Here is a 20,967-nt window from a genome sequence, read left to right on the forward strand (position 1 = left end):
ACTTCTAGTCAGCCGTCACCTCCCGCCATCGCTTGTCACCCCCATCGTAGGCCGCTCATCGCACTGCCCGCCCGTCGCCGACCGTCCACCGACAACCACTCGCCGCCACAGCAACCAGTGGCGACGATCGTTAGTTGCCGGTGGCTGCCGCAAGCTTCGATAGAGGTGCAATGACCCGTCGGTAAAAATCGTAGGATATTTTTGTCATTTTATAATAATATGAATTACATTACTTATAAAAAATAATGAACACCAAACAAAAGAATGTAATCATCTTGTAATCAAAAATTACATATATTATATTACTAAACATAATAATGTAATCAAGATTACGTTACATTATATTACAAATTTAATTAGATTATAAATTTCATTACAACGTAGCCATAGTGTACGGTATATATACACGTACCATGAGCAAAGCTGGTGAGATAAATGTGGCCAGCACAAACACGGAGGACAGGAGAGAAAGGCACATCTCCCAAGTCTGTACCATCTGAAATAGCTCCCATGTTCTTTCCACCATACCCTCTGTTAATTTTCTAGCTGGCGTCTTCAAAAAGCTAGGAGTGTTAACTAGGTCGGCCGCTCCTGATTCAGTTCGGTCCCGCATGTTGAACTTACACAAATTTTCACTATGTTCGAACTCTAGACTACACATGGCTAGTCGAACCATGCCTAATCCAACGTGTTATGATTTACAATAATTGATCAAAAGTTAGCTTACGTATTTCTTATTTTATCCTTTCAAACAATAACTTATTTTATCCTTTCAAACAATAACTATTATGGTGATACATTCAAATATGGTAATTCTCACATCTTACCCTGCCAATTCATTTATAAACCAACACATAAGAAAATAAATTACGAATAACTATTAATCATTAGTGTAGTGATTAAGACATGAAAAAAGACAAACCGAGTTTCCCATGATAATGATGATGCATTCAAAGAACAATATCATTGTGATGTTGATTTTTAAAAATCAATAATATTATCCTATGATTTATATATCATCATAGTGCTGATTTTTAAGATACAGAATCATTTTAAATATTAACACCATTTTCTTAGAGTTTGTGCGGTATTAAAGTGATGTTAATTTTTAAAAATCAACATCATATTTTTCAAATATAATACCACAATGATCAATTATCGTATGATTTAAGGTAGAACTCTATGTAACCTTTGAGACATGATTGAGTTGACTAGTACAGGCAGAGTTATTACCATAGAACAAGGGTTCGAATCTCGACAAAGTCAGAAATAAAAATCCTTCCCTGCATTGGTCAACTATAACTTCTTGATTTACCTCCTCACATATGATCGTACGATCAACTATGTGAAACTGTTGAGATGATGAATTTCACCTTTACTATCAAAGGTAGAACTTTACGTAATCATGTCCCATCCCGATAAATCTCTACTTTTAGGCACTAACATCCTATTGTTACAATAGGATATATATACAAAATTATTGTTTGGATTGGATTAGATTATATCTCACTTTTCTCTGACTTTCTCCGCAATTTATGAAAAGAACTTTTGGCTTTGTGCATGAAATAGAGGGGAGCCCCAGGCTACTGTGCTTTATCGGAATGAACATGGAGCTAGCGCCATTAAAGTGGCTATTCTATAGGTTCAAATTTTTAAACGAACAATTATTCAATCAGCCAAAACAAGTGAATTGAAGCCTCAACATCATATAACTAACATTCGAATCAGAAGATATCCATTTAAGCCGGTATCGACCCCATAAACTAAGGAAATTAAGAAGACAAGTTTTATAGCCAAATGAGCTCGCATGATAAGTTAACAGATGACGAAGTAGCTATTGTTCAAGCGATGCTGTGATCGTTATAAGAGCTACTGGCTAATAGTTATAGTGTACACGCATGAACATTGCAAAAATCTAAACGCCATCAAGCAAAATATCTAACGGATGGGCATGCCCCAATATCTACTACACTATTTGGATAACTGCTTCTACATGTAACATGTTTCAATGAGCAAGGGCAACGTATCCATTTCTTTCCTAAATTATTTTCGGGCAAAATTTAAAAGGATACCCATTATTTGGCAAATGTGTCTCTTTTTCAATTAAAATCAAATGAACGCCTGATTTAAAATAAGCTATCTGAATTACCCCTAGACTAATTTTAAAATTTAGATTGTAATAGCCACTACTAGTTGCTACAACATATAGCAACTGGTATTAACTGCTACAATATATAACAACTAATTATTAACTTTTCTAACAATGTCATTATTTTATATTGATTTTATTTATTAAAAAGTGATAATTGGGTTAAAACAATATTTGATGACACTTATTACATTTCAAATAAACATCATCTTACGATGATAGACTATATAGAAACTAATAGATAACTGCTACAATGTATAACAATTGATTGTTAAATCCTAAGATTGCAAACTTCTACGATAATAACATTATCTTATGTTGATTTTACTTATTGAAGAATGATAGCTTAGTTCAAATAATATTTCAATGAGTAAAATAAACTAAAAAAATTTCATAACACTTAATTCATTTCAAATAAATATTATCTTACCACAATTGTAAAAAAGCTGGCAGATGCTGCTGACTACTAACATCTACACATTCTAAGAGCTATCTATTTTAAACGCCCATCTAACTTAAAAGAAAAAGAAATATCCTTACCATTTTTTAAATGATAAACATCCTTTTAAATATTACCCAATCTTTTTTATTTTTAATATTTTTATTAATTATACCAAATTGTTGAGAAACATCATCTTTAATAAATTTAAACATGTTAAAGAATCATAAATATTTATTTCATGTCTCTTTTAACCTTTATTTTTTTTTAAAAAAAAATAAAACTATTATTTATAACAAATGTTTACTAATTCCCAAACCCATAAGTGAACCTAACAAAACAGAAGTAAGAATATAATTACCTTATTATTCTTATCAATAACAATGATATCGACATCCAGTACGACTTCCATTTAAATGCAGAATGCAGGTAGCAAATTTAAATATTCACCGCATGACCGGATAACAAGAATGATTTTTTGCATTCAAAACATGCCGAAATTTAAATTTATAGAGGATGATACAAGATAGCAAATTCAAATATCCACTCCGCTAAGATAGCACAAGAAAGGCCTAATTTCTTACCCGAGAGAAACAAATAACGCCTCATTATCCATCAAAAAACGTAAATTTTATGTTTTAATATATCTTCATTAATTTTCTCAAGTCACCCAACTCCTTCCAATAATCATCAAAAAACAATCCATAAAACACGATACAAAAAGAAATGAAATCATCATCCAGCATATTAGCATCGATGTCTAAGTAGATGAGTATCCAAAATAATTGGTTTTAACTGCTAATGGACTCCCTGAATGATATCAAAACATGCAAAATTATTTAGAAATCCATCTATTCGACAACAGCTAGCAGATCGCCAGATTTACAAAAACAATGTTTGACCTCCGTTCCCAAGTCCACCTGTATCGAGAATTATATCAGGACTAAGTTCCTCTTATGGATAAGAATGTCAGATAAAGCTCTAGATGTAGCTCAAGATTCTTGACTTATCATACTAATTCAAATGATTTGTACCAAAGAGCTGCTTTACATTTATATTAGCTTAGTTCCGATCAAGAACTCTCCCACATAATTTTGATTTCTGACCTTCTTAATAACTAAATTAGAGGGATACACAACCAAGGAAAGCACTCTTAATATAATAATGCTTCTCTGGTCAAAGTCTACTTTTCATTTCAGAAAATGATTTCGACAACTGATAAATAATGAACTAGTGAATATAAATATTTAAAGATGACACACAATCTTTAATCAAATAAGTTGAATTAAGTATAATTAAAAAGTGAGGTAACGTGAAATATAAAAAAAAAAAAAAAATTGCCCCCGCTAAGCAAGTCTATAAAGCATCAAGCAGATCTCAAATCAATACAACAAAAAGTTACACTGTGATGATACCACATACCTCGTATGCATTAATATCCGAAAAAAGAACCTGCAAATGAAAGAGGCGTCGTCAGACAACCAGGAAAGCAGAACAAGGAGAGAGAATTTCCAATAGTGAAGAAGAGCCAAGGATTCTACAAATTCAAGCAACATTTGTTCATATTCAAGGTAATGTTTGAGATGCCAAAAGATAGTATCTGAAGCTAAAAAAAAGTGATCCTTAAATGCATGGAGTCAGCAGGAAAGAAAAAGAAAAAGATGAATAACAAGGCAAAGTTGCTTAAAGAAGAAAGAGCAAACGTTTATATTTCTGTGGAAAGAGATACATCAAAGAAGTGGGCAATAAAAGGGAAAAAAAATGATTGATCAATCGATTCAACAGTAGTAATCTAAAATGGCCATGGCATCACAATGCTCATTCAGGCAAAGAAGCATCAAATGTAAATTTGCCAAGGAAGAAAGTAAACCACTATCTTGCTAGGTGGTTCTATGAGGCAGACATTCCATTTCATGTAGCCTCTCCACAATATGATAGAGGCAAGCAATATACTCTGAGTTGCAAAGATCCAACACCTTATAAACTAGGTACACCTTTACTTAAGAAAGAAGAAGTGACTGATTAAAAAAGATTGGCAAGCTCATATGAATGCTTTGAAGAGAACTGATTGTACTTTTATAACCAATTTGTTGACAGATAAGAAGAATGAAAGCATTATGAATTTGCATGTAAATTGTGAATTAGGTATAAATTTTTTAAAGTCCATTGATGCATATTTGAACTCCCACATAGTCGAATAAATAAAGAAGGTTAGGGAAGGGAGTACTGCTAAGAGATTTTTAAAAGAGGGGCACCCACACATATTTTGGTGTTCATGTGCTGCTCACACTATTGATTTGATGCTTAAAGAGATTGGTATATAAAATATATATAAGAAAAGGCAGCAATTCTCACTGTTTTTGTATACAACCACTATAAGACTTTGAGCATGATACACCACTTTATTCAAAAGAAAGATATCATAAAAGCAATAATCATAGGCAACTCTTTTCTCAGGTCATATAAATGCAAAGGGCAAAGTTAAACGCAATGCTAACTAAGTAAAAATGATAATGATCTATAGCGAAACACGCTCAAGTTCGAACAACTAAATTACTAAATATACAAAGTTGGCAAGAAAAGATTTTTTTTTATGGCCAAGCTTATCCGCAATATTATATCTAAGATATTTGCCTTGACAACAATATAAAATCAAACTCATTGATAGAAAATATTACATTTATCTTCAGAAACAATTACTTCATGCACTTATGAATTTAAGCATCACAAATATTTGATTTGAATAAGCATAATAAATGTACTAAAAAAGTACCTTCTTCCCAGCTTCGACCTCAGTGACATCAGAACCAACTGACAATATCTGTTAAAAGCATTTCATCTTAGAGGATAGTCACTTGTTGGCTAACATAAATAGCATAAGTAGACGAATTTATTGTTTCTTACTTCGCCCATTAAATAACGTTCAAATTTAACAGCTGACTTTGGAAGTAATACACCTCCAGCAGATTTCTGATCAAAGAACTTGACCAATTAGCATGAAGAACAAAATAATAGCACTGAGTAACAAACTTAGCATCTTGTTGAATTTACAGAAGAAATTTGACGGTGCTTTCTCTTCCTCCTAAATTCCCCATTCCTATGGCACAAGCTAACAACTAGTCCCTATAACCACGTAATTTTGCATATACTTATTCAAAACTAAACGTTAAAAAGAGACAATTCTGACAATTATAAGTCCGTCAACATAATCAAATTGGGAAGCTGGTAGAAATATTCTGAAAGAAGATACAATTTTCGAGTTCAAAGATTAAATTGCAATTCTTGTTAAAACTACCTGCCACATCCCTATATAAAGTGCAATCTTCATCTTCGATACAGAGCAAAATTAAGAACATAAATTATCATCATAGAGAACGACGCTGCCAAATCTTGTAGTAGCTTAAACAACGGGAATATAAATATAAACCAGAGACGGAAAAAAAAAAGAGAAAAACCTCAGGAAGCTCCTCTAGACGAATAAGGACCCGATCAGCTTGCGGTGCCACCTGAGATCGAGGTACAAATCATAAAGGAAGTGAGTATCCGACGGGATCGATTCACGAGGGAGAGGGAGAGACAGAGACCTTCGAGGGTTCCCATTTAACGGCGCAGATACCAAGCGCGGCACCGCTCCTCCGGGAGGAAGGAAGGCTCCAGTGGAGGGAAGAGCCACCTAAGCGAAGAGATGAAGGTGAAGTGCGGGAGGAAGAGGGGTGAAGGAAAGGCTTGACGGCGGTGAGGAGAGAAGACGACATGGTCGAAAGTCGAAAAGCTCTAACCTAGAGACGATAAGATGGTGCTCCAGCTACGATCCGTGATATAAATCTCTCTCCGAACCACCGAGAAAACTTAAACAAGACTTTGTTTTTTTATTATTATTATTTTGATGTCTAGATCTCTCCCAATTGATTTTAAAAATTATTTTTTAAAAGAATTAAAATAGTTTTTAAATATTTTTTATTTTAAATTATTAATAATAATAATAATATTATTATAACACCTATTTAATTCAAGGGAAAATTTACATGCAATCCCCATTGACAAACACAACTTTGCATGCACTCCTCATTGGAAAAAAAAAATCTTTCTTTTCACTCCTTAGTCTAATATACTTACCTAATTGCTTCTTATATTTTAAGTATAAAAAGTCTAAAAATAAATATAAATCCTCTTAAATTCAGTACATTAAACTAGAATCTAGTATATTTTCTATCAAATTGAGTACGATTCTTTTTCCACCTCAATTGGATGGAAAATATACTAGATTTTCTTTAAATGGTACTCAATTAGATGTAAAATATACTAAATTTTCTTTAAATGATACTCAATTGAATGAAAAATATACTAGATTTTTTTCAAATGATATTGAATTTAGGAGGAATTATATTAAATAGGAAAAAAATCATACTCAATTTATTAGAAAATATACTCGATTCTAGTTTAAAATGCTGAATTTAATATAAATTATACTCATTTTTAGACTATTTATACCTAAAATATATGAAGGACAATTTTAATTAAAAATATACTCGAATATACTAGATTTTCTTTAAATGATACTCAATTGGATAGAAAATATACTAGATTTTCTTTAAGTTATACTCATTTTTGGACCTTTTGTACCACAAAAATCTGAGGAGCAATTAAGTCATAATATTTACATAAGGGAGTTGAAGCAAATAAAACTTTACATGCAGAGAGTGGAAATAAAATTTTTTATCAATGGGGAAGTTCTGATGGGGGATTTTTCTCTACTTTACTCTAATTCAACTTAATTTAAAATATTATACATTTATCATTTTATATTAAAAAAATCTAATTGATTTATTTAAAATTATTTAAACTTAATTAAAATTTATATAAATGATAAAAATTACTTTAAAACCAGTCCAATTAATAACTAAATATTAGTTATATTGTTGTAAGTGTTATAATAGTATAACGGTTAATTAATAGTTGTTATAATAACATTAAAATAAAAAATATGATGAAATATTATTAGGTGTCCTTTTTTACTTGCCCTTTTAACTGCTTTGATCGATTGTATTAAGCCATCCGTAGGAGAAATGTAATCAGTAAGGTGGATCGATTGTTATCTCCTCTTAGGTTTGATTTGATAATTAACTGCTACCATTAATTACTTGAAATATAAGGAAAAGAAGGTGCGATGAACTCACAGGGTGTTTGAAAATTCATGCACTGATAGTTCGATTCTCACATTTGGCATTCTGGATGTCTCGAACTATAGATGGTGTTGGGTTGGATTGTGGATATCTGTACTTTTCGAATTTACTTTATAGTACGCGAAATGTTTTTATAAGGTTGAGTCTATAAATGATCTATTTTCAAGATTAATTGCATCATGAAAATTGAATATCTGAATTAAAAAAATATATATAACAATAATCACTTAGTGTCACATATGTGTCAATCCTAATATATTTTTTTTAATAAGGTATTCAATTTTTCGAACTGATTAATACTAAGCTAATCGGTTTAATCCTACGAAAATTTTCTATCGACCATTAGAATAAATCAGGAAATATTCATGAATGCCCATCTAAATGGTTAGCATTCTTAAAATTATCATCCCACTGAAAGAAAATATCTGTAGTGTGTAGCAACTATAATTCGATCTTTAAATACCTGATTAACCATTTAAAAAGTCTAACCACTACACCATTATCCAGTACAATCAACCCCTGATACATCAATAGTAACTATAGTTGACTCCTTAAACAAGCCACCACTTGATTATAGTCTTGAATTAGCATGTGAAAGTAAGAAAAAAACCCTAAGGTATGTACAATTTGTTACTCTCGGCATGATGCAACAGTTAAAGCGTAATTGAGATTTTTCATATTATTGAGGTTTTATCCTTTGTTAGGGCATATTTGACATTGCACTTAGTGAAAAACTTGGATTGGGCGGTCATGGGCTGAAGTATTGTTATGAGGCCACAAGTGCACGACTACGTCGTCAGTAATAAAAATATCAATCCCACAAAGACTGTTGATTAAACACTAGTTAATTTTGCACAGCAAAATTCTTAAACAAACGTAAGGTTGGTTGGAAGAAAGAGAGAGGATAAGAGAAAGATTAAAGAGAAGGAGAGAGAGAAGGAATAAAAGATGATCTTGGAAGGGAATGAATGATATATGCTAGGATTTCGGTCTTGTTACGATATTAGTGAATGCCCCTATGCATTGTTCATCTACCTAACTTCATGCTTACACTCGTGTAGAGATTATAACTAAAGCCCAGCACAACCCATGCGTAGGTTGCACCGGAGAGCCTACCCAAGTTCTAACGCCATTAAATAGAGATGTAACCTAGAAAGTTCGGTTAAGAGGGAATTCCTCATACGCTCCTAGATTACACTGTCACTTCCTAACGACAACACTGGAGTATCCACTATTAGAATGTCCTAACAAAAATTAGCCCTCATGTTAAGATCTTTTGACTCTAGAAAGTAGGTAAGTATCAATGTCCTTTGTCACTAAGGGCATAATATGTCAAATTGAATGAGTATCCTCTGTCACTAAGGATATCCCGATTATCTAGTCTAGTAGCAACCTTAAAATAGAGATAAACCTTTCATGTCTACATGTTTATACCATTGACACATTTCATCAAACATATAAAAGGCATAACACATAGAACATGTAGTAAACACATCATTACATAGGAAAATGTCTAAATACAAGTTTATACATCAATATCATAACATAACTACTTTCTACATGCTAGATCTAGAGATCTACTCCATTACAAGGGAGATACAACAAAGAAACAATAAATAGAACATCTACAACTTAAAACATGAATTGAGAGGTAAGAGAATGTTTATCCTTGAAGCGTGGTGTCCTTGGAGGTATTCCCTTGCTCTGGAGGTAGACGGATAGGTGAAGATTGGCGAGGATGAAGCCTAGAGCTCCCCCAAGGGGGAGAACCCTTCCCTAAGATCCAAGATGGATATAAGATCCCCAAATAAGTAAAAAGGGGAGAAAAACCCTTTATATAGTATTAGGCACTAGCCTACCATGGTCGTGTGAAACCACATGACCACAGTCTGGTCCGATGGTACAACCATGTGTATTCACATGGCCAAGGTCGACTCCGACTCCGGAAAATCCACACGACTAGAGTCTACCTTGCCTCTAGAACACCACATGGTCGTGTGAATCCACACGGCCAGGATTATCTTCTTCTCTGCTTTATTTCATGGTCGTGTGGAATCCACACGGTTGGGGTCATCTCCTCCTATGGTAAGTGGCACGGCCGTGTGGATTCCACACGACCAAGCCTCTTTGTCTTCGTTTATTCTCTAAATTATCTATCAACGCCGTTTTCACTCCAAAAGTGCATCCTGTCAATAAGAAAACACACAAAAAAAAAAAAAAACAGATCTCCAACAAAGAAGTGGAAATATAATATTACAATGAAATAAAGTGCAATAAACATAGATTATACTCATGGAATACAAGTAAATATACGTCAAAACAAGCATAAAAGTGTATATAATCTATGCATATTAAGTATCTATAGGCGGAAAAAAGCCCACTAGTTTGCCTTCACGAGAAGAGTACTGATTCAGTGTTGGATGGTCTTATAGGCAGTGGTGTAGCTAGCATTGCAATCAGACGGGGTGAATTCAAGACGGTGAATTCAAGCCAACCATGGCTGAGGGTACGCTGCTGAGGTCATGCTCGGCCTCATGACCTCGCTGTGAGGCTGCAACCAAGGAGAGACCTCGTCATGAGGCGGTCGTCAAGCTGTCACTAAGAGAGGACAAGGAAGGGGAGACGATCGAGCATATCAACGGGATGTGTGTTGGTGTCAGAGATCGGAGAGGAGAGGAGCATGCCGAAGATAAGAAAAGATGTTAAAAATTGGAGACAATCAGAAAAGAAGATTTCAGGGCTCCAGGAAGAAAATATTGGGAATGAAACTCTAATTAGAAACTCAATTAGTAATGGAAACTTAATTTCGCCGCTAAAATAGCGACGGAAACTTAATTCCATTGTTATTTTAGTGATGGAATAAGTTTTGTCACTAATTAATAGGTTAAATAAATATAAAGACGAAATTTATGACAGAATTTAATTTTTGTCGCTAAATTAGTAGTTGTAATTTATTTTGATTGCTAAAGCGACAATAATTAAATTCTGTCGTTAATTACATATTTCCTTGTAATCAATTATATGATGAATCTATCAATGTAATAAATTATGTGATTCAATTGATCAAACTTTCGAATAGTTGTCAATGAAACTGATTGCCTTCATATAACAAATCAAACATCAAATATACGGAATACCTCAATATCTATAAATACTGACATATTTAACTAGCAAACAAAAATATCAATATCTAAAAATTTAACACTATGACTACGTTTGGTTAGGGGTAAGGTACTCAAACTTATAATGTAATAAAATTTATAATATAATGTAATTAATATTATATTACTACATTGGGTCAAAGAGTTGTATACTATGTATGTAATCTTTGATTACAAGGGTGGTCCCCTCAGGATGGTGCGATGGTTGAGACATGGGGTGTTGCCATGTTAGGTCATGGGCCAAAACTCAGCAGTCTGAGCATGCTTTCCCCCATGTCTTGTCCACTAGACCAATAGCTAGTAGTCACCCATGATTTACCAACTCCATGTTAGCTCAGGGAAGGTTAGCGGGGGCACTAAAGGCGAGCAAATTACCTTTTTTTTTTTTTTTTTTTATCATTTTTGATTACAAGAGTGATTATATTCTTTTGTTTGGTATCCATTATTTTTTATTAAGGAATGTAATTCATATTATTATAAAAATGACAAAAATATCTTAGGGTTAACGATTAGAAGGACTTCTTCAATCCCCCAAAATCCATCCACTCTGTGCACTTCGAGCTTCTCCTGTGTGTGTTTAGTAGCCTGAGTAGTTCGCTTACCTTCTCCTTCATCGGTGCAGAGCACCCGACCTAGACAAGAATGAGAAGCTTCTAGAAGGCCCTGACTTTGATGGCCTTCGTGATGCGCTCGCCTTGCTTCTTGTTCTTGTAGAGCTTCCACAACACTAACACAGTGAATTGCATCGCCATCTCTGACACCCGCAACATCTTCTTCACCAGCACCAACACCGCCTCCCTACCGTGGTTGTAGCCTAGAGTGTTGTCCAACACCCCTAGAGCTTTCTCGGCGGTGCTCCTGTTGGCGTCGACAAGGATCTTGAGTAGTAGGGGGCGATCCCCGATTCTGAAACCCTAGTCGCGATCCTCTCATGGGTCAAGACTAGGTAGAATGCCACCGCTAGGGGCCACCTTGGTGGTCCGCGATGAGTCGGCTTCTCGATTAGCTTCAGTAGTGCCTCGATTATCCCGTCTATCCTCGCGAGAACCTTAATCCACTCCAATGAAAGAGAAGAGGTTAGCTTTTTGAAGACTAGTTCCGCATTGAACCTCGCATCAAAATCGCCAGATTCAAGGAAGGAGACCACGAAAATGAGTGACTTGTTCTATCTGATATGCCGATATGTTTCTTGATCTAAGGGGAGAAATAAGGCTAATGTGGAGAGGATTTCCTCATCAACCCAATTGCTGAAGAGGGTAGAGAGGATGTGGTCGACACTGCCCTTTGTCAAGCATCTCCGATTGTGCTCGTTTTCCTTTGCCAAAGCTTTGATTTTTCCGACAAATTCGTGGAGGTGAGCGCGGTCTCTACGATGACTGGCGAAGGGTTGACCTAGGTCGAGATGATCATCCTCTCAGGAGCCCACACTATGACATTGCTCACTACGACACCTCTCCAAGCGGCTGGACTCAACATCCCTGGTGTTGGAGGTGGAGTATGCAGCGACTAGACTTGGCTGGTTTGATCGAAAGAACTAGAGGGGTATATTTAATATTTAAATTTGAGTTAAATATTAGGCTTAGAATGTAATTGGATTACGTGTTATTAGCCTTATAATTCATATTATAAAACTTTATTACCTTTTAGAATTCAAATTACATTACATTATAGCTTTAAAATTGTACAAAATAAAGTAATCATTCTTACAATGTAATTTTTTATTACATTACAAGACTGATTACCCCTCACCACACTTAAATCTGTAATAGAAAGAGATTAAGTAAGAAAACTTCATCTCAATAAAAAAAATGTTTATTATAGAGCATCGGGGAAGCAACGATGGCAGCGCTGGTAGCAAATGACGGTGGCATTGGCAACAATAGTGTGTGACGACAGCTACAACAACATGGTTGGCAACGACAACGACGTGCAGGGAGGATTTTGATGGCTAAATTAGAGTTAGAGAAATAATAAAAAGGGGATTAGGGGAGGAAGAAGAAAATACATGATAGAGAAAAATAAGGTTCAACTCACGAAAAAAATGTTTGGTTGGTGGATTCTAATTGAATTTTTGTGAAAAGGTTAAAAAAATAAAATTTATAATTAGGTCTCTGTAATTTTTTTCCTAGTGTATTATTTTTTTTTTTTTCAAATTCCAGGGGTGCAACTGTAACCCCAGTCTCAATGTAGCTATTTCTCTGCTTATAGGGACGATGAAGATTATGGAGGTCGATTACCGATGATTTAATACTGTGCTTTTGTGATTTATCCAGACACTACAAGAAAATTCTTAATCAATAACAGTTAAAAAGATAACGGTTTAATACTAAAACCATTTTTTTTTTACCTTTTTACAACTATTTTAACAAAAATCGTTATCTTTGAGTTTTTTTTTTTAATCAAAGACAACAGTTTATGAAAAATCGTTGTCGTTGAGTTATTTTTTGGGGGGGCTACGACAATGATTTTTTTAAAAACATTGTCTATGTGCACTTATTTTGACGTTACGATAATGATTTTTGAAAATCGTTGTCTATTAAGTGTTGTTAAATATTGTTATCTTTTTCCTTAGCCACTTTTTCCCCTTCGCTATTTTTTGTTGTCGCATCCCCCCTGCCTTCTTGAAGCCTAAGCTTTTTTGTCCATGATCTTTGCGCATTTTCCTTTCTTGATCTCTCCATGATCTTTATGCTAGCGACCCCCTCTCCGCGAACTCCACTCCACCTAATCTCTCCTTCGAACTCCTCTCTGTCTAACCCCTCTATGTTGAATCCCTCTCCCGTTGAACATTGATAAACCCAATTGTATCGTGAATTGATATCAAATAATCATCGAACCCCTCTAAGCTAATGAAGCATAGGGAATGACTCGAATTGTCTCTCTCAAGGAGTGTAAACAATGATTGAATCTTAGGATCAATTTATTATAACATGGAGTTTTGGAGTTGAGTTGAGTTCTTAAACTGACAAATGAAAAGTAAAGCAAATAATGAGACTAAACCTAATGCAATTTAAGGAAACCCTAACTAATCATCAACAATGAATCCACAATGTATTGTCACCCTATGTTATGAAAATCATCATCAACGAAATTAAACTAAGGAATAAAATAGCAAGACAAATATAAAATTAAATCTTATGCAATAGAAGAAATCATATCTATCTATTAATCATGAACCCATAACATACTGTCACTTTATGACATGGATTACATCATTAACAGATCCAAACAGATTGGCAACTAAACAAGGAATAAACAAGATCAAATCAAACAATTAAGATTTTTTACAATCGGATAACATCAAAATAGAAACAGATTCAGATCTCCATCAGTGGAACTAACAAACATTCAGTTGAATTAAAGATAAGAAAACATATCCAAACCTTTATCTAACTAAACTAATTCAAGTCTATAAAACTGAATAGTAAAGGAAACAGAAACTCGGCTCGAAATTGCAAGAATCGAGATGCAGAAATCAGAAGAGGAAAATAATGAACCAAGGTGAGCTGAGAATCCCCAAGCACTTATTGATCTTGACAAAGATATCAAGATCTTGCAATCAGTGAAGAACCGATCAACTCAGATATATGCAGATACAGTGAAATGAAACAGAAATCTAGAATCAAAAGAGGAAATAGAAAGAATTGCCTCTTGCCATTTGGTTACGGTTGGAGCTTCACAGGAAGAAGATCACCGGCTTGAAGGAGAGGGAATCAGGATCAAACCTTCAGATTGCACTACTTCTCAGCTTCTTCTTCTTCGCTCAGGAATCATGACCAAGCTAGAGATCAGATGGTTGAAGTGGCGTCACCGACGGTAGAGAGGATGATGACCGGAGGAAAGGAAGCACCCTTGACCTCACTTGCTCGTCGGCGGTGGAAAGAAATGGGATCGCTGGAGCAACTCGCGTCCGCCTCTATTTTAACGTGAGAGACATTGATGAATGAAAAAGAGCATTGTACCTTCTCATTTAAATTAGATCTGAGATCTGAATCAATGGCTAAGAATGCTTCAGATCTTATCTAACGATTGTATGATCACTTCAGATTTGGATAAGAAGCTCCCGATTTTGATCAATGGTAGTGATCTACCCTCTCTTTGACTTGGATGGGACAAATCTTTGATAGATGACTTAGATATTCTCGGATATTGAATGAACGATTAAAATTGCTCTAGAGTTTGATATTCCCATCTAAATGCAGATTTGAGCCCAACTTGGTCTGATTTGACTTGGATCCATGATCCCTTGATGTCTACAAAGAATATATCCAAATATTGGCATAAAATATCGTAAATATAAGATAATTTGTAATTAAGTCTATAAATAAAAATAACTCATGAAATATGATATAAACACAGAATTAACACATGAGAAGATCAAATGGTATGCTTATATAAATCAAAATATCATGACCAAATGATAGTTATCAAACATCTTCGTCAAACCACCCACCTTCACTACCTCTTCGTAGCGGGCTGACTCAACACTCTTTGTTCCCTCTTTGTAGCAGTCTGACTAGGAGATGGAATAAGCAGCCCCTTTTACAGCCACACTCACCTTCTTAGATCCAAGTAAGTAGTTCCTTCTCTTAGCTTATCAAATCACTGAAAGTCATGGAAGAATAGGATGCTAATCTATGGTTTTGGTATTGCAAGTGCAAGTGGATGTATCATCCTACAACTACTAGCTAACCATTTCTGTTGGGATGTATATGTTGGTTGAAACTCGGAATATCATACTGGTTCTCCTGTACAAAAATTTTGTACAAGTCCTGAACCTATACTAACAACCTATTGTGTTCTTTAGAAATTAAATTAGGAATCGCAAACGGAACTTAACATTATTGATTCCAAATTTAACTTATCTGTTCTTAGTGGTTTAGACTTGGATCGCAAACGATGTTTAACATTATTGATCAAAACCCACTCATGTTATAAATTCAATTAAATATTAATTTCTAAAATTGGCTTCCAGGACTGCATGGCGAGGACTAGGCCTTCTTGGGTATGAGATCATCCACCGCCGCCTAGACAAAGCCTTTTAAAGAAATTTAATATTTAATTTCCTTATATAACCCTAGGTTTAACCAAAAAGAACAATTGAATCACAAATTTGAAAGAACAAAAAAAAACACAAACTCGAATCACAAATTCGGAACCTAGAATCATATGCCTCTTGTGTTTGGTATTTCAAAAACTATACAAAGAAAACTAGTATGATGCGGAATAGAAATTACTAGTTATACCTTTCTTTGTAAACAACAACCTCTTTATCTTCTACCGTATTTCTCTTCTTATCTCAGACGTCGTGTGGACGACGATCTATCGAGATGAGAACCACCCAAGCCCTTCTTCTTCCTTCTTCCAAGATTCAGCCAAGCAAGCTTCTCCAAGAGATTATAAGTCTCGGCCACCAACCAAGCTCCATGGAAAACTAGGAAACAAAACCTCCTTTCTCTTCTTCTTCTCCAAGCTAGATCCGGCCACCAAAACAAGCTCCTAAAGGTTGATGAGGTTCGGACACTAAGGAGGAAGTAAAGGAGGAGATGGAGAGATCATATGTCTGGCCACTACCAAGGAAGAAAAGAGAGGGGAAAAATAGAAGAGAGTTCTTAAGGTGAAGACACTTTTACCCCCTCTTTTATATTCCTTGGTCTTGACAAATAAGAAAATTTAATTATTATTAAAATTCCCCTATATTCTTTGCCTTTGGTTAATAAGGAAATTTTAATTAAAATTTCCTTTAACCCTTTATATGGCCGGCCACCTTCAAGAGCTCCAAATAAGGAAAATTTTGTACACAAAATTAAACTTCCTTATTTGCTTCCGAAAATTTTTAAATTAAAAATTTTTCTAATAATTTTTTCCTTCATAGTTGGTTATAAAAGGAAACTTTTATAAATTAAAATCTTTCTATTAAAACATGTGGATGATTTACAAAAAGGAAAGTTTTCTCTAAAATTAAAATCTTCCTTTCAATCTACAAATAAAGAAAGACATCAAATCTTTTCTTAATCTGAAACTATAAAAGGAAAGATTTAATTTTAAAACTCTCTTTTAAAATCATGAGGATGGTTTCATAAAAGGAAAATTTTATCAAAAATTAAAATCTTCCTTTTAACTATAAATAAGGAAAGATATCAAAACTTTCACTTAATCTTTTGTAGAAAGTTATAAAAGGAAAGATTTATAATTTTTAAAACTCTCTTTTAAAACCATGAGGATGGTTAAAAAAAGGAAAGTTTTCTCAAAAATTAAAATCTTCCTTTTAACTACAAATAATGAAAGATATCAAACATTTCACTTAATCTCTTGTAGAAAACTATAAAAGGAAAGATTTAATTTTAAACTCATTTTTAAAACCATGGCTTCCACATATGGAAAGATTTTAAATAAAATCCCTTTTATTCTTTGCATGGCCGGCCACACCAAGCTTGGACTTCAAGCTAGGGCCGACCACCTTGACTTGGCTCAACCTTTGGTTTGGTCGGCCCAAGCTTGGACTCCAAGCTTGCTTGGCCAGCCACCTAAGGTTGGGTAGGAAAGTGGGTATAGGTGGGTATCACACTTTATAAATAAGAGGATACGATAGGGACCGAGAGGAGGAATTTGTTTTGGTCTCCCGATGAAATTAAGCTTCCCATGTTCCCCCCGAACACCCAACTTAATTTCATCAATAATAATTTATTCCACTAAAAAATTATTATTGAACTACCACACCAATCTCAAATTACATTTTGAGCTCCTTCTTATCATGAGTGTGTTAATCTCCCTGTGTTTACGATGTCAGATATCCACTAATTAATTGAGTTACTGACAACTCATTTTAATTAATATCTTAGTCCAAGAGTAGTACCACTCAACCTTATTGTCGTGTCGGACTAAGTCCACTTGCCGGGTTTAACATGACAATCCTTATGAGCTCCTCTTGGGGACATTATCAACCTAGATTATTAGGACACAGTTTTCTTCTATAATCAACAACACACACTATAAGTAATATCATTTCCCAACTTATCGGACCTATTGATTTATCGAGCTAAATCTCACCCTTTGATAAGTCAAAGAAATAAATACTAAATATATGTGTTTGTTATTATATTAGGATTAAGAGCACACACTTCCATAATAACTAAGGTATTGTTCTTTTATTAAGTCGATATAAAAAGAACTTACCTTAAATGGTCATGCTCAATACACTCAGAGTGTACTAGTGTAATTTATCAGTCAAGATAAACTAATACATAATTACACTACGACTATTCCAATGGTTTGTTCCTTTCCATCTCAGTCGTGAGCTACTATTTATAATTTATAAGAAATTGATAACATTATCTTCTGTGTGTGACAACACACACTATGTTATCTACAATATAAATTAATTGAACAACTACACTTAGCTTATAAATATAGATATTTGACCAATATGATTCTTATTTCTAAGTAAATGTTTATACAAAAAGCTAGGCTTTTAGTATACATTCCAACAGTATATTATAAGCCTGACTTTTGTATGAACATTTGTTTTGAAATATTTTGAAATAAGAATCACTTTGATCAAATGTTTACATTTTATATTTATATATATGTCAATGTAGTTGTCCATTTAATTTATATTGTAGATAACAGGTGTGTGGTGTCACACAGAAGATCATGTTATCAGTTCCTTATAAATTATAAATAGTAGCTCACAACCAAGATGGATTGGGACAAACCATTGGAACAGTTGTAGTGTAATTTGATATTAGTCTGTCTTGACTATAAAATTACACTAGTACACTATGTGTGTATTGAGCAGGACCATTTGAGGTTGTTCGATTTGTACTGACTACATAAAAGAACAGAACCTTTGTTATTATGGATGTGCATCCTCTTAATCCCTATATAATAACAAGCAAGTATACTTAATATTTATTTCTTTAACTTATCAATGGGTGAGATTTATTCGTTAAATTAATAGACCCGATAAGTTGGGAGATAATATATTTATATGGTGTGTTGTTGATTATAGAAAAAATCTGTGTCCTAATTATTTAGGCTGATGATGTCCCATTGAGGAGCTCATAAGGATTATCATGTAAACCCTGTAGATAGACTTTGTCCGAGATGATAATAAAGTTGAGTAGTATTACTTTTGGAATCAGATGTTAATTAATTGAGTTGTTAGTAACTCATTTAATTAACGGACATACGATATCTTAAACACAGGAAGATTAACGCACTCATGATAAGAAGGAACTCATATTGTAATATGAGATTGATGCGGTAGTTCAATAATAACCCTTTAGTGGTATGAGTTATTATTGATAAACTTAGGTTGGGTGTTCGGGCCGAACACAAGAAGCCCAAGCCTATCAGGAGGCCTAAATCAATTCCTCCTCTAGGTCCCTGTTGTAGCCTCTATATAAAGCCTCGCATCCACCCATCCACCCATCCATAACTTAGTTTGGTTTAACTTGGCTTGGTTTAACTTGGATTGGTTTAACTTGGTTTGGTTTAACTTGGCTTGGTTTAACTTGGTTATAGAAAGGGAGATTTTTTCTAAACAGAATTCTGTTATTTTTCTTTCTTTGTAACCGACGGTAAGCCTATAAAAAGGAGTAGGTGGTGGCTCCTAAAATTTAATTTTCTCTCCTCTCCTCCTTGTGGCCGGCGCCCCTCGCTTTCCTCTCCACCTAGGGTCGACGCCACCCTCTCCCTTGCAAAGGGTTGGCACCCCTCCCCTTCTCCTTAGCTAGGGCCGGTGCCCCTCCCCTTCTCCTTTGCTAGGGCCAGTGTCCCCCTCATCCTTGGTGGCTGACGCCTTTCCTCCTTGGTGGCCGGTGGATTGGAGAAGAGGAAGAAGAAGAAGAAGAAGAAGAGAAGGAAGAATATTAGAAAGTGTCCCATCCTAAAGCCTCCTTTTGTAGCCGACGGTTTGGAAACCGAGAAGAGAAGGAGGGTGGTGTTGTCTTGGTAGATTGTCACCACACGACATCCAAGAAAATGAGAGGAATATGGCAGAAGATCAAGAGGTCTTTAGCTACAAAGAAAAGGTACAACTAGTTCTTTAATTCCGCTGCGTAATTAGTTAGTTTTCTTTGTATCATTTTTGTAATACCAACACAAGAGCCCAGCGATCTTGTACTTCGATCAAGGTGTGCTTTGATCATTCAAAAACTTGCTTGATTGATCAAACACATGTTTGATCGAACATGCAGGTTGCTAGGAAAAGTTATGTTCTTGTACAATTTTTTTATACAGGAAAATTGAAATAGAACGGAATTCCAACGCCTTCACTTGTGAGAAAATCTTATATAGGTTAAAATTTTATACCTTTAGATTGTCATGTTGAATCAAGATGTTCATAACTACTGTGGTAAAAGGGCATATAAAAGATGTTGATGAAACTCAAGATGACATGTTGTGCATTGGATTACTCTTTTTCAGTTAGATAAAGTTTATGTATAAAGTGTATTTATTTTTTTTTTCAATAAGAGTCTTAGCTAGTCAAGAGTGTAAGTATGGTTACTTGAGATGAATTTCTATCTCTCCTTGTGATGTAGCTATTATATTAAGTTATACTGCTAACAATCTGATTTCTTTTGTGCTTTGTCATTCCTTTGGATGCAGATTGATGAAGAGGATTTCAAGGGGGAGAAAAATTCTGTTGCACGTCTTATTCACACGTTGCATAATGATGACCCGGAGGACATGTTGAAGGTAGATCTAGTGAAGTTATGCATTCTGATAAGTGTATTTTGTTTATTCACAACCACTTGGTTAGAGTTGTCAGATGGGCCAACCCATGGCGGGATGAGTCGACCCATGACAAACCAACCATTTGGCAAGGCGGGGTGGACCAACCTGTCATTTTAATGGATTGGAAAATCCTCAATCCAACCTAATCCAAGGCAGATTGTGAGTTAGACAGACAAACCCGCGGGCCCATCAAAAATTTTAAAAAATAAAAAGTTTTATATCTTTAACCTTTTTCTTTGGAAAGGTTCCATCAATCAAATATATTCAGAAACAGATAATTTAAATATAAATGGA

General features: G+C 34.6%; 1 protein-coding gene across 1 annotated transcript; it reads right to left on the bottom strand.

Annotated features, from left to right (window-relative positions):
* Positions 1 to 3,217: 3,217 nt before the first annotated feature.
* LOC122046277 (10 kDa chaperonin 1, chloroplastic-like) lies at positions 3,218 to 6,411 on the bottom strand. Its single transcript, XM_042606887.1, has 6 exons — positions 6,173 to 6,411; positions 6,044 to 6,094; positions 5,493 to 5,558; positions 5,362 to 5,409; positions 4,011 to 4,040; positions 3,218 to 3,508 (listed from the first exon to the last, which is right to left on the bottom strand). Exons 1-6 carry the CDS (start codon positions 6,341 to 6,343, stop codon positions 3,440 to 3,442), a joined length of 435 nt encoding a protein of 144 aa, XP_042462821.1. The 5' UTR covers positions 6,344 to 6,411; the 3' UTR covers positions 3,218 to 3,439.
* Positions 6,412 to 20,967: the final 14,556 nt, after the last annotated feature.

This window comes from Zingiber officinale, chromosome 2B (assembly GCF_018446385.1).
Source record: "Zingiber officinale cultivar Zhangliang chromosome 2B, Zo_v1.1, whole genome shotgun sequence".
Lineage (NCBI taxonomy): Eukaryota > Viridiplantae > Streptophyta > Magnoliopsida > Zingiberales > Zingiberaceae > Zingiber > Zingiber officinale.

Excerpts from the sequence above, each read along its gene's own strand:
- LOC122046277 (XM_042606887.1), bottom strand. The coding sequence starts at position 6,343 with ATGTCGTCTTCTCTCCTCACCGCCGTCAAGCCTTTCCTTCACCCCTCT. Across the intron at positions 5,410-5,492 it reads AACGTTATTTAATGGGCGAA|ATATTGTCAGTTGGTTCTGA; the intron begins GTAAGAAACAAT and ends TGCTTTTAACAG. Across the intron at positions 3,509-4,010 it reads CGGATATTAATGCATACGAG|GTGGACTTGGGAACGGAGGT; the intron begins GTATGTGGTATC and ends TTCTCGATACAG.